Source organism: Octopus sinensis, linkage group LG14 (genome assembly GCF_006345805.1).
Source record: "Octopus sinensis linkage group LG14, ASM634580v1, whole genome shotgun sequence".
Lineage (NCBI taxonomy): Eukaryota > Metazoa > Mollusca > Cephalopoda > Octopoda > Octopodidae > Octopus > Octopus sinensis.
In genome coordinates this window covers 59291813-59306244 of record NC_043010.1, presented here as the reverse complement: position 1 = coordinate 59306244, position 14432 = coordinate 59291813, and the positions used below count along the sequence as shown (strand labels likewise).

Below are 14432 nucleotides of genomic sequence, written 5' to 3'. Positions count from 1 at the left end.
TCTTCCAGTAATCTGAGTGAAACATCACAGTTCCTGACAGTGGTTCTGGTTCTCCCAAACCACCTTCCATTTCGGTTCAAATTCTCTTTGGTTCTAATTGAAATCGGTCACTCCAATAACTGATACTAAACTAGAAGATTTATAATTTCCAGAAACTATTGTTTCGTTTTATTTGATTGGTAAAAAAATATTTTAATATAAAACATTAATTTTAGGGATGTCTTCATTCAACAACCTTAGTAAGAGTCTATCCACCTCCACATCTCAACAATCTCAATTGTAGGTTGTAAACTACATGATCCTCTCTTGTGATAATTTATCTCATAAGCTACTTATTCTCCCAGACTTTGTATATCATCTTCTTAAGAGATGATCATCATAGAACTAGATTTGTTTCTCAGTTGATATGCACACGAAATATAATGAATGCATGTATCTTATAATATCCAGTTAAACTTACTTAAACTTTCTTTATGAATATAAACAATTGTCTAAAAAACTTAACCGTGTATTCATTTATCAATCATGGCTGACGTAAGTCAACAAAAACAAAGAGCTCTACTTTTCTATGAAACCTAAATGAACAACACCACTAAAACAAATAATCTTCATAGGAATAATTAATAATGTTTTATATCAAATATATCTGAGTGAAATCTACTTCAGTTTAATTGGAAACAAACCTTTTCCAATAATAAAATATGTAATTTTCTTGGATAAAGGTGACATGTCAAGCAGGCAAAACTGACAGCTTGAAGTAGCCACTGAATTATTGAGGTAAATAGAAATAACGAGTGTATTAGTTCATTTGTGAATGATAGAAAAACTGACAGAAAAGAATTAAGCAATTCTAATAGAAGTTGAATTTGTATTCAATTCATCATCATCGTTTAACGTCCACTTTCCATGCTAGCATGGGTTGGATGATTTGATTGAGGACTGGCAAACCAGATGGCTGCACCAGACTCCAAACTTGATCTGGCAGAGTTTCTACAGCTGGATGCCCTTCCTAATGCCAACCACTCTGAGAGTGTAGTGGGTGCTTTTATGTGCCGCCGGCACGGGGGCCAGTCAGGTGGTACTGGCAATGGCCACGCTCAAATGGTGCTTTTTACATGCTACCTGCACAGGAGCCAGTCCAGCAGCACTGGCAACAAGCTCGCTCGAATGTTTTTTCACGTGCCACCAAGGCGATGCTGGTAATGATCACGCTCAAATGGTGCCTTTTACGTGCCACCAGCACGGAAGCCAGTCAGCTGCTCTGGCAACAATCATGCTTGGATGGTGCTCTTCACACTCCACTAGCACGGATGCCAGTCATCGAATTTGACTTCACTTGCCTCAACAGGTCTTTGCAAGCAGAGTTTTAGTGTCCAAAGAAGGAAAAGGTATGCATAAGCGGGCTGGTTACACTCCTGGCATAGGCCATGAGGTTATGGTCTCATTTGGCTTGCCGGGTCTTCTCAAGCACAGCATATTTCCAAAAGTCTCGGTCACTAGTCATTGCCTCAGTGAAGCCTAATGTTCAAAGGTCATGCTTCACCACTTCATCCCATGTCTTCCTGGATCTACCTCTTCCACAGGTTCCCTCAACCAAGGTGTGGCACTTTTTCACACAGCTATCCTCATCCATTCTTGTCACATGACCATACCAGCGCAGTCGTCTCTCTTGCACACTACATCTGATGCTTCTTAGGTCCAACTTTTCTCTCAAGGTACTCACACTCTGTCGAGTATGCACGCTGACATTACACATCCATCGGATCATACTGGATTCATTCCTTGCGAGCTTATGCATGTCCTCAGCAGTCACGGCCCATATTTTATTTTATTGACCCCAGAAGAATGAAAAGCTAAGCTGGACTTGAACCCAGGATATAAATGGAAATCAACCCATCATGCTACTGACTTTGCCATGAAAGTGCATGGTCTTGTGGTTAGGGTGTTCAGCTTATAATCATTAAGGCTGTGAGATCAATTCCTGAACCAAGTAGCATGTTGTGATCTGGAGCATTTCACATTCTCCCCTCATATTACTAAAGTCACAGAAAACCATGAACACCACCACATCAAATAGCTATATAAGATTTAAATATATCATTTTCAAATTATACCCCTTGGAGAAAGGATCAATCTTGGCCCATACTGATTGTGTTTTATTTTTCTTCCCCCTTTTAACACATCTCTAGAGAAAAAATAAAAATGAGATCATATCACTACCTGAGACTGAAACCTCCATCTACCCCACTGTCTTGTCTGTCACCAAACACCCCTTATCCACTAGGCCACAAAGCAAGTAATACTACTTATACAAAATTTGAGATATTTAAATCTATTTTAATGATTGGTTGTTGATTACATTAGTCCGATAGGTTTAAATACATCATTTTCATACTAGTTATTGCTGTTGTCTCAATGGTCTTGTGTGTAAAGCTATGGACACAGCAACACACAAACCTCTTTAACAAAGGATCAATCCTGGCCTAAGTATTCAGTATTTTTTTCCCCCTTTCTCCATTTACAGAAAAAAATAAAACTAAATGAGATCATATCTCAATCCCTACCTGAGACTGAAACCTCCATCTACCCCACTGTCCTGTTTGTAACCAGCACCCCTTATCCACAAGGCCAGTAATACTACTTACACAAAATATGCGATATTTAAATCTATTTTAATGACTGGTTATTGATTACATTAGTCTTAGAAATGATAAATGTTGTAGTACCAGTAATTATATATTTCATTGTCCAATGTATCATAAAGAGAAAGTTATTGAAAACCAACAGATTAATGTATTTCTTAATACATTATGACTGAGTGATAGATGGGCTGGTCATGGTTGGAGTGTTTTTGACCGTAGATCAACCCTAACAAAACAAAAACATTAAAAAAAAATTGATTCTAGAGTTTCCAAGGTTTTTTCTTTTTTTTTCTTAAATCATTGAAAGAATTACCTTGATATTGTTTTGGATGTGGATGACAGCCACATCAACAGCAATGATGACAGCTGAGAGTGAACTGCCACTACTACAGTGGACAATCACCAAGTCACTACTGCAGTGTTGTTCATCAGGCAAGGAGCTGCTGAGAGGCCGATAATGCCGAATAGTTTGAATATAGGATAAAATTTTCAAAAAATTTTATCAGTGGCCAGCATTACCTCCTTATTTATAAGTTGTTTATATATATTTATAAAAAAGAAGTTTGAAAACGCCACTATATAAGATAAATGTTAATTTTCTTAGAGATTTTACATGTTTCGGTTCTTCTTGAAAAAAACGAACCTTATCAAAAATATTTAAAAAATTTAAGTGTAATAAAAAAGTTCATAATTGTTTCTTACTAGTCTCAACAGAGTCCACGTGGTGGTATTTTGTGGAAGGGAGCATAATGGCTGCCTTGTGCATTGACTAGATTCATTGGCCGTAATTGTGAAAATGAGCAGCGGCCGAAATAGTAATAGTAGCAGTGACTGTTGGTCGTAGTAGTAGTGACCGTGGTGGTGGTGGTGGTTGGAGTTGTATATATATATATATATATATATATATATTATCATGATTTAACATCCATCTTCCATACTGACATGGGTGGAACAGTTTGCTGGCAAGCTGAAGGTTCCAGTCTGATTGAGCTTGGTTTTTATGGCTTGATGCGTGTGTGCTGGGTGCTTTTAATGTGGCACCAGCACAAATGCTTTTATGTGAAGCTAGCTTGAGTGTTTTTATATGGCACCAGCCCTTGACTCTAGCAAACCAATCTTTTTCACCAGGGAAAGCAGCCAGCCTTAACACTTCTGCTGTGGGGGACAGGATTATTATTATTTTTTTTTACTGAAGTTGGAAATATGACAGGAACATTACCATAAAATGCAGTGCATAACGTAAGCAAAGATTTATGATGAAAGAAATAAGTTAAAAACTAGTCCAGAAGAATTCTAAAAAATAGTTGAGAAGAATTCTAAAACATATCCTAGATGATACACAATATATTCCTCCTGAAATAAGTAATCTTTGATGGAAGAAGTATTAAATATTCTCATGATAATTAATAATAAATGTTAAAAGAAGTTTGAAATAAAATTAACCGATGGAAATTTTATCGCTAAGGAAATAACGGGAAAAAAAAGCAGGCAAGATTTATAATTTGGGTTCTGTTTTAATAATATTGTTTTAATGGATAAAGTTTAAATATTAAACATTTTTACCAACATAATCCAATTAACTTTAAATAAAACAATATGATTTAGATTTTTTTTGAGATGAGATTTTCAATGAACTCCTATTTGATTTATTATCATAGCAGGAGTAAGATAAAATATGTATATTTAGAGTTTCATCAATTTAAATTAGAGCTGGACCATAACAATATATGCTACCATCTCCATTCTTGACAGTTAAGAAGGGATTCTAATATGTCTGCTGCTAGTAACTCTAAGCAAAATATAAAACACACCATTACTTCATTACTGCTAAAACTCTTCACATTACAAAAGGATTTAGACAAAATCTTCTTTCATAAATTGAATACAAACATGTGAAGATATCTTTCACATGCCATCTGCTATTGTGGTACGATATTAGATCTTAGTTAAATCAAAAACAAACAGACACAATAACACTATATTGTGGAGAGTGTTGTCTCTGATTACTGATCAATATGCATAACGAATTGATACGACTAGTCTTGTTTTAATGGGTACAGTCTAAATATTAAGCTCTTTAATCAACATAATCCAATTAATTTTAATTAAAACAATATGAAAAATATTAGTGAAAAATAAGGGCGAATTATTCTTCAGTGTCTTTGTTCCCTTATTACTATTAAATATATTAAAAACAATATATTACAGATTAAGTGAGACTTATTATATCAAATGAGATTATAAAAAGATTAAATAGAAACTTACCTTTTTATAATTATATCATTGGTTATTCAGTGAGAAAGAGAAAGATGTATTGTTGTAGAAAGATCCACTGTAAGTGCTGCTGTAATGGTGTGACAATGGCTGTTATGGTGATGGAGTAGTGTAGCACGTCAGGCAGAGAGTCTGCTGCTAGGAGAGGGTTGCATGTGTCACTGAAGTTGTATGTTTTGTGAGAGTACATCTGTCTGATATTATTTTGTATGTATTTATCCTTAAAGAAGATTATTAGTGAATATTTAGATATATACAGAGTTATATTTAAATAGCAGCAATATTTTATAGTTAAACATAACTGTTTGGTTTAATAACATCAATAATGTAAATGCTTAGCTTTCTAAGTGACTTCATTCTATGTTTTAGTGAGAATCTGATTGGTTGAATGACTTCAATAAAGGACCAATGAGAATTGTCTTTAGTCCTAATTTCTTTTCACTCAGCTGTATATTTTACATTTATAGTAAATGATTGTCAGTGTTTTTCAAGAACAGTGACAATATCAATATCTAGTCTTACTTTCATAAGTATTTTTTTGGAAATTATAAAGAAAATGGTGATAATAAATATTTTCATTAAAATTCCTTTTTAGATTTATAATTTAGATATCCTAGGACAATATTCTTTGTGCAACTCCATTATATAAATTTAGACCATTACATGTCAGAGCTAAAGTAGGTTTCTTTTTATTAAGTGTTGATCATATTTCAGTTTTTTCAATTGTAGTAACTTAAAAATATTGCAGTAGGAAAACTCATTTGAAATTGGTTGAATCTGTGTCAGTAGAGAGAATTAAAGCTTTTCAGAAACTGCTATCTTTGGGGAATAACTAATGCTATATATTAGAGATACGAAGGAATGTGTAATGTTGATTGTGTGTATGGAACAAGTGTAGTTATGCTACTTCAATATTATCATACATGTTTCACAGGTGTTTCTTCACTGGAATCTTTTGAAGTAGATGTATCGTTATTTTTGTAAATATTTTGATCTGGAATTTAGAAACAAAATAGATTTTGATATTAATTCAACACAAGTGAGAATAGAAAAATGTATTTTACAAGCATTTATTGATGGTGAAGAACTGCAGAAAGTATTCTTTTCTACTCTTGGCACAAGGCCTGAAATTTTTGAGGAGGTGACAGTCGATTAGATGGACCCTAGTATGCAACTGGTACTTAATTTATTGAACATGAAAGGATGAAAGGCAAAGTCAACCTTAGCGGAATTTGAACTTAGAACATAAAGACAGAAAGAGTCGTGATAGGAAAAGCGATTTTTGAGTAAAACAATTTTTCTAAGTAATGGATAAATTTAAAATACTTCTTAGGGTCAAGAGAAGATCAAACTTTATCAAGAAATAGTATAGAAAAATGAAGTAAGCTGGAATTTCAGTATTGATACATAAAAGTTATAATGAAATCTCTGATAATACAACAGAAATAAAATATCAATCATATTGGTATAACTAGGAATATTCACATTCTTGTACTGAAGTTCTACAGACTTAATAAATTGTCTCTCAAAATATATCATTAATTGTACAAAATGTTTGACACACACAGTACTGGATGTTACAAAAATGATAGTGTGATCAATAATTTCTGTAAAACATTTTTGAAACAATAATCTCTGATAAAGAAGAACTATACCAGATGTGTTCATTAAAAGGGAAGCTGTACAGCTATGAAAAAATGTACTAAGTTAAATATAATATATTAACCGTGCTCTTGTTAAATATAAACAAAGAAGTGATTTGGAATTATGTGACTAAAGATACAACCAAAGTAGAATTGACATGTAATATAGGCCTCAGGAAAAAGTGGCATAAATTAGCTTTAAGTGTCTGTAATTAGATTAAGGAGGAATAAGTCAGATAAAGAAAACTACATGTCACAAAATATATAATGCAGGATGAAAGCAAACAAAAATATATTTAGCCCTTTTGTTACCAACCCGGCTGAAACTGGCTCTGGCTCTGAGTACAAATGTCTTGTTTTCATAAGTTCTAAATTAAAATCTTCCACCAAACCTTAGTCACAATTTATGTTCCTAACACTAGCTTAATGATAACTAAGTTATTTTACTAAATTCTTTGTTATATTTAAAATTAATTGAAAGAAACACAGAGCATCTCAACAGAAATATGGTAATGAAAGGGTTAAAATGTTAACAACCAGTATGAAAACAAAACAAACAGCAAATCAGCATTGTAGAAGCAATGAAAGAAAAAATATTAAGAGAATAATCTCCAACAAGCATAAATACAAATGTAATCATCATCTATTGAATGGTATAAAGTTAAGATTAGTAAATGTCCACACTTAGGATAATGAAAAAGTAACATATAGACGTAGTTACTAACCTGATACTCCTGGTACTTCTTCATAATGTTTCAAGTCTCCTTGTCTACCACTTCTCTTGGATGACATTGTATCTGATGTATAGTTACAAACCATAGTAGCATTATCTTCCACAGCATCATCACTTGATGTCACCACAACAGGTTGACAGTATTTCTGTTGACAAACAAACGATAAAGAAATGTGAGAAGACACCAAACAATGGAAGTTACAATCAACATGGAAAGAGAACAATTTAATATTGGAATGTATTATTGAAGTTAAAACATATTCAAAGAGATTTCATTGTTCACTTTTACAGAGAGAAAATGTAATGTTTCCACTTACTGGGGTAGGTTTTGGTAAAGTTCTCGACTGAACTGAAGATTCATATTTGTTCTGTAGCTGACCTTCTGCATAACATTCACTCTTGGATCTCTCAGAATAGATATTCCGCTTCACCATCTCTTCTGCATTCCTCGACATAGCAACAGAAGTGTTAGTCTGGTACAACAATTGTTTCATCTCTGCTCTACCTTGGTAGGCTGTATTCTTTGTGGCAGCAGCTGTGTTATCTCTGTGTTTAATACATTTCATAATACACAGCGTTATAGAAACAACAATAGCCACTGATATTATTACTGCTGATGATACAATGATAATAACCCATGTCATATGGACCCGACCTGAAGATTGTAAAGGTCCACTCTTCGACATTGGTGATGTCTCGTTACTAACAGCCAATACCAAAGTGACACTAGTTGTTGACGACTGAACTGGACTACCACTGTCCTTCACAACAAACACCAGCTCATAACTTCCGGCATCATTTAGATAAACTTGTCTGGAGAAGGATAAAGCACCACTGTGTGAGTTCATACTAAACAACTGTTTAGCATTTCCTTGTATGATTGCATATCTGAGGAAAGCATTGTTTCCACTGTCCCCATCAGAGGCTCTCAAAACTGTGATGTCACTCTTACTCTGCGGATGGTACTGCACATTTAGCGTGTAAGGGTCACTACTAGGATATGTAAAATACGGAGCATTGTCATTTTGATCTAGAATCTCAACAACAACATTCGCTGTGTCATTCAGAGATGGGCTTCCATTGTCTTTGACAAAAACCTCAAACTTATACACATCTTGTTTCTCTCTGTCCAATGACATGGTCGCTGAAATGAAGCCATAACTGGTGATGAGAAATGGGAGATTGGATTTTTCTTTACGCAGCAGAGAATATGTGAGTTGTCCAGCAGATCCAAGATCAGGGTCAGTGGCATTGACAAAACCAATAGGGAAGTCTTTATCTTTGTTTTCGTAGGTGAGGAATTGGAATGTATCTTTGGTAAACTGTGGTTGTACATCGTTGATGTCAGTCACTTGGATAGAGAGGCTTTTAACACTTTTAAGAGGAGGTAATCCTTTATCTTGACAGGAGACAGGAATGTTATAGTGTCCTTGTGTTTCTCTGTCCACTGGTTTGTTTAGAATGATTTTATATTCTTTAGATCCCATTGACTGTAGTTTGAATGTATCATGTTTGATATCACAGCTGACCTCTCCATTTTGTCCCACATCATTGTCAGTGACCATCACATATGCAATGAAACTACCGACTTTGATCTTTTCAGAGATGGTACCTGTGTTGTCACTGATTGCAGAGACATAATCAATATCAATAGATGGAGGATTATTGTGTTGGTTGATAACATTTACCAAAACAGTTGCTATGGAACTGAGTGGTGGGTTACCTCCATCTCTGGCTTCTATAAATAATTCAAAAGATGTTTTTTCATTTAAACTAGAAATTCTAGATAAAAATACTTTGCCAGCTTTTTCATCCAATTCGAAATATTTCTTTGCCAAATCAGAAGTTTTGGGGCTGAAATGGAAAGTAATTTTACTGTTGGATCCAATATCTTTGTCTGTCACTGACAAAGTAAGAATGGGTTTTGTTTTGTCGTGTGTGGTTCTAATGGAAATATTATAAAGGGGTTTTGAAAATACAGGTGGATTATCATTCTGATCGTCAACAACAATCACAACATTTAACACATTCTGTTTAGATGGAGAACCTCCATCTTTAGCAATAACTTCTAAATTGTACTTATCTTTTAACTCTCGGTCTAATTTATCCTTTAAAACAATCTTTAATGATGAAATACCATCAGCTCTTTTAGAAACTGACAAAGAAAATGAATTAGACTTTTTAAGTTTATATTCAATGAAAGAATTTTGATAACTCACATCTTTGTCTATGGCATTTGGAATTGACTTTTTCATACCTTCACGATCTCCTTCACCAAACTTTAAAATTATTTGTTTTTCAGGAAACTCCGGTTCATGGTCATTAATGTCTTCTATTACTATTTTGACTTTTAATATTTTTGTGAAACTATCCACTTTCTTTATAATAACTTTCATAGTTCTGGAACATTCTTTGTTGAATGTGCAGAGATCTTCTGCATCCAGTGTCTGAGCAGTGTATAGTTTACCTGTTTTGGTGATATTAAATAACTGTGCCACCTTTCGTTTGAATTGACTGAATGTTATCAAATGTTGGTCAGATGGTTTAACATTGTCTAAGAGTTTAGAATCGGCAGCAATGTCTGCTACATATGTTCCTGGACTTCTCTCTTCTTCCACATGGTAAGTAAGGTCTATGGTCAAGACACAGTGGACCATTGACAATACAACAGACAATGACAGGAACATTTTGAAGCTGTGTGTTGCTACTAGGTAAAGTCGTCCAAGTATGGTGAAGATTGAACCTTAAATAGAAATGTGATTGAATTAATTAATTATTTATTTAATCAGTCATAAATTATAAGAATATTGATATTACAATATAATCATCATGATGTTTTCAAATAAATGATATTAGTAGTGTTTCATAGAAGAAAGTCAAGTAAATAAAATCTGGATATACTGACATGTTATGACATTAGATATATTGTTGGTTTTATTATTTAGTTCTTGACAGGACACTTTAACCGTTTAGCATTTAAACCAGCCATACCTGGCTGAAATATTCCACCTGTCTTACACTCAAATCAGCCAGATCTCATCTCTCACACTTACCCTACAATGTCATTCTAAAAATATTGAATTACATCATCGAGATCTGAAAGCTATTAGATATTGCATGATTAATTCAAAACAATGTAAATAGATAACCAATACATTTGGAAGAATAATCTAAATGCTAAAGGGTTAATCTATATTAGCTCAGTTCACATGGCTGTCTGTAATACAAGCTAGATCATCTTCTATTTAGTCTCAGATTAGAGATCATCCATGCCACGAGATATTAACCCTGGCTCTGATTACAAGTTGTATATGAAAGCTAGTGTACAACTACATTAAGCACATGATGCATATAGCATCCATCATCAGGTGGATAGCTTCCTCAGCCACAAAGGAATCCCATTAGTTTTTGAGCATTTTCTTTGATGATAAAATTTGTATATTCCATAAGAAACCTGTTTTAAGAGGAGTCTATCAATTTCAGAATTGTAATCTATCTCGGATACTTAAACCTATGTACATCTTCACATTACCTTTTGCACTCAGAATTAACCCAGAAACTTTGGTTTTAAATCAAAGTAGGATATGTCTATGTACATCTTCATCACTTTTAATCAAGCTGTCAGCAAATGTTATTAGATCTTTAAAACTGGTCATAAATTGGTATCATATTCAGTGCTGGATTAACCATTAAGCAGAATATGCACATGCTTAGGGCATCAAGGAACGGAAGGGGCACCACAGAAATGGTAAATGGTTTACAGCACAAAAGAAATCCCTTTAAACTTGCTAAAATAATATTTGGGATGCCTTTATCTCTATTAAGAATAGATGCAGATGTGTTGCCTAAGATTAATTTTGAGGATCTGATCCAAGACTTTGCAATTCAAAAAAAGTAGGAGGAAACTTTTCAAATCTAAATAAAATAGAAGGAGACAAAAATAAATGTTATTTTCCCTCTTACTGTTTTGTTTCGTTTTAAAAAATAAAAAATTATTTCATGGTTTGTTATTATTTATATTTTGAATTACATAATCTTTTATGGGGGCACCAAAATCTTTTAAGTGCTTAGGGCCTCAATGGGTCTTAATCCAGCCCTGATCATATTCAAAAGCATTTTTATCTCTTCTTTCAATGTGATTAAACTTGTGACAAGCAATGATTATAATAAGCCAATGTAGTTCAAGGAGGATAAATACGAAAATGCCTCCTATGATTTGTTAGTATTAAGATTATAATTTTTCAGACTAATTAACCTTGTTTTTAAGGTGTTTGTTTACAGTTTTTATTGAGATATAAACATTTTAAATAAACATGATTAGTATGTGACAAGGCATTTTACATTTTTACATGGATACAACATAAAGTCATCTCAGATCTAAAATCCCTGCAACCTCCAGTGTCACACTCCACCATTCTATCATTAGATTGATAACATTTTATCTGAGAGCAAACAACTTTTTTATCCAACATCTTTAGTTCAGAAGATAAGCGTTTCCATCATCTTAGGCATGTAATTTGTTATTTTGATATGAAGTTATGAATTAATTCCCTTATACACTGAGGTTATTAGCTAAGCTGTAATAGTTTAGGCTCAGGCCAGCTCTGATCTCATAGGTCTATAGTTGAAGATATTTCAACTGTGACCATCTCATCTTCTTTTGGATATCAGGGGTTTCACGTATTCTTTATTTATTATGGTAAGATGTCATTTGAGGGTGATTTGGATGCTCTTTCTAAAATGTGGAGAATATTTTGAAAAGTTGAAGAGATAGGAATTCAATCTAAGCATTTTAGATTGAATTCCTATCTCTTTAACTTTTCAAAATATAGTCAATTAAGAATTCAAATTAGCAAATAGCATGAACTGCTAGGAAACATTGTGCTTTATCATTTTAGCTGAAATGAAATAAGAATGAGGATGCATCAAGCCATGGCATGCATCCTGCACAGGAATATATGACAGGTAGCTGATAAGTAGATTGTAGAGGCATTTGGAAAATATCACCATACCACCCTTTCCAATATTTTCATCTTCAGTATAAAAATGATGTTTTACTTCTGCTAGCTTACTTTTATAGCAATTTTGTGAGAAATGTCTGCTAGATTAAATTTTAAGGAGTTGAAATTTTATTTGATATCAATATAATTATGATGACATTCATTAGATATTTATTGAACACATGTGCCATGATCATGGTTCATATTTTGAAGATCTGGTAAATAATTTTGAAAACAAAAAGCATAATGTATTATCTCATAATGGCAACTGTATTAAAAGCAAAGTCTCTAATTTAGTTCTTGTTACAAGGAGGAAAAATCAGTTATTTAGAACAGAGGACTTCAAAATAGACAAAACAAAACTCTTATACAAAATGTTTATAGGAAATTTTACGAAAAAAATTAAAATTTTAAAAGAAATTAAAATAAATTTCATCTTTGACAATCCTCACTCACCATTTATTTATGAAATATTAAGATGTATAGACACAAACATATTCCAAAATTTAATATATAAATATTTAACTCTGGTTTCCATGTATTTAATAACGAGTAGACTTGACCCTTCTCAATAGATTATTTACATATCTTATGAAACAAACTACTGTTCACTTCTCAACGGCTGTGAATCTGTCAATCTGCCATTAGTCTAAACCAAGAGGTATGACACAGCACTATATAAGCCAAGAGAACAAGCTACACATGATAATGGGACTGAAGTACATGGTAGGGTATTTCTTCATATTTCATAACAAACATCATTAAATCTTTCATATGCCATATTCTACACACACACACACGTGCACACACACACACATGACACTACACTCTATAGATTGTCTTCTATTGTTACTCATCAATATTTGTACCAGATAGTACAGAGACACGTAATAATAATTTAATGGAATAAAGTCTAAATATCAAACATTTCAAATAATATTATCCAATTAATTTTGAGACAAAACAATATGAAAAACATTATAGAAAAATATGGGTGAATTATTGTTCAATCTCTTTGTTCTCTTATTAATACTAAATATGTTAGAACAATATTATTTCAAGTTCAGTGAGATTTATTATATCAAATGAGATTATAAAAGATTAAATAGAAACTTACCTTTTTAATAATTATATCATTGGTTATTCAGTGAGAAAGAGAAAGATGTATTGTTGTAGAAAGATCCATTGTAAGTGCTGCTGTAATGGTGTGACAATGGCTGTTATGGTGATGGAGTAGTGTAGCACGTCAGGCAGAGAGTCTGCTGCTAGGAGAGGGTTGCATGTGTCACTGAAGTTGTATGTTTTGTGGGAGTACGTCCATCTAATAATATTCTGTATGTATTTATCCTTAAAGATAATGTTTCTTTATCATGGCCAACGATCATTTAAATACATTTAGGTGTATGTTTGAATGACTGCAATTTTCTATAGTTAAACATCAGTAATGTGAATATCTTTGTGAGTGGTTTCTTTCTGGGTTTTAGTGAGGATCTGATTGGTTGAATACCCAAACAGGAGACCAATAAAGATGTTTCATTAATATTGATTAGTTTTGATGAAATAGGTACCTCATGTTTATAATAGGGGACAAGTTAGATGAAGGGACATTAATGCTTTAATTACGAGCCTTACTAATATTGATAACTAGATTCAATTTCGAGTCCATTTTTGTTTACATATCAGAAAATGTTATTTTTAATGACAACATGGCATTAAAATATTCTAAGATTTACAAAAAATTATTTTGTGGCCTTCACTCCCCCTTCTTATTCATTCAATTTGTAATAAATATTAAACTAACTTTAATGAATATTTAAGATGTTCCAAATTGAATATATTTATATAATAATAATTTATCTCTACAATGTAATTTTTAGCAATTAAAACATTTTTTTCTGTTTATGTATGGACACCATGTCTTAGAGTAATATATATGTGTGTGTGTGTGTGTGTGTGTGTGTATGTGTGTGTGTGTGTGTGTATATATATATATATATATATATAGTGAAATTAATAAAGAATGTATGTTGATGCTGTATGTGTACTGAATAGTCTATAGTTTATATTCACATAGGGAAAGATAGCTATATAACTTCAGCTATATAATTACACATGTTTCACTGGTGTCTCTTCACTGGAA

At 32.9% G+C, this 14432-nt stretch overlaps 1 protein-coding gene across 1 annotated transcript in view; it reads right to left on the bottom strand.

The window, feature by feature from the left end:
* LOC115218954 overlaps positions 1-14432 on the bottom strand; it is an 89112-nt gene that overhangs the window by 50829 nt on the left and 23851 nt on the right. The window contains exons 6-9 of the mRNA XM_036509391.1: positions 7610-10035; positions 7285-7438; positions 5840-5910; positions 4210-4222 (exon numbers count right to left, since the gene is read on the bottom strand). Coding sequence (XP_036365284.1) covers positions 4210-4222; positions 5840-5910; positions 7285-7438; positions 7610-10035 — 2664 coding nt within the window. The remainder of the gene's footprint in view (positions 1-4209; positions 4223-5839; positions 5911-7284; positions 7439-7609; positions 10036-14432) is intronic.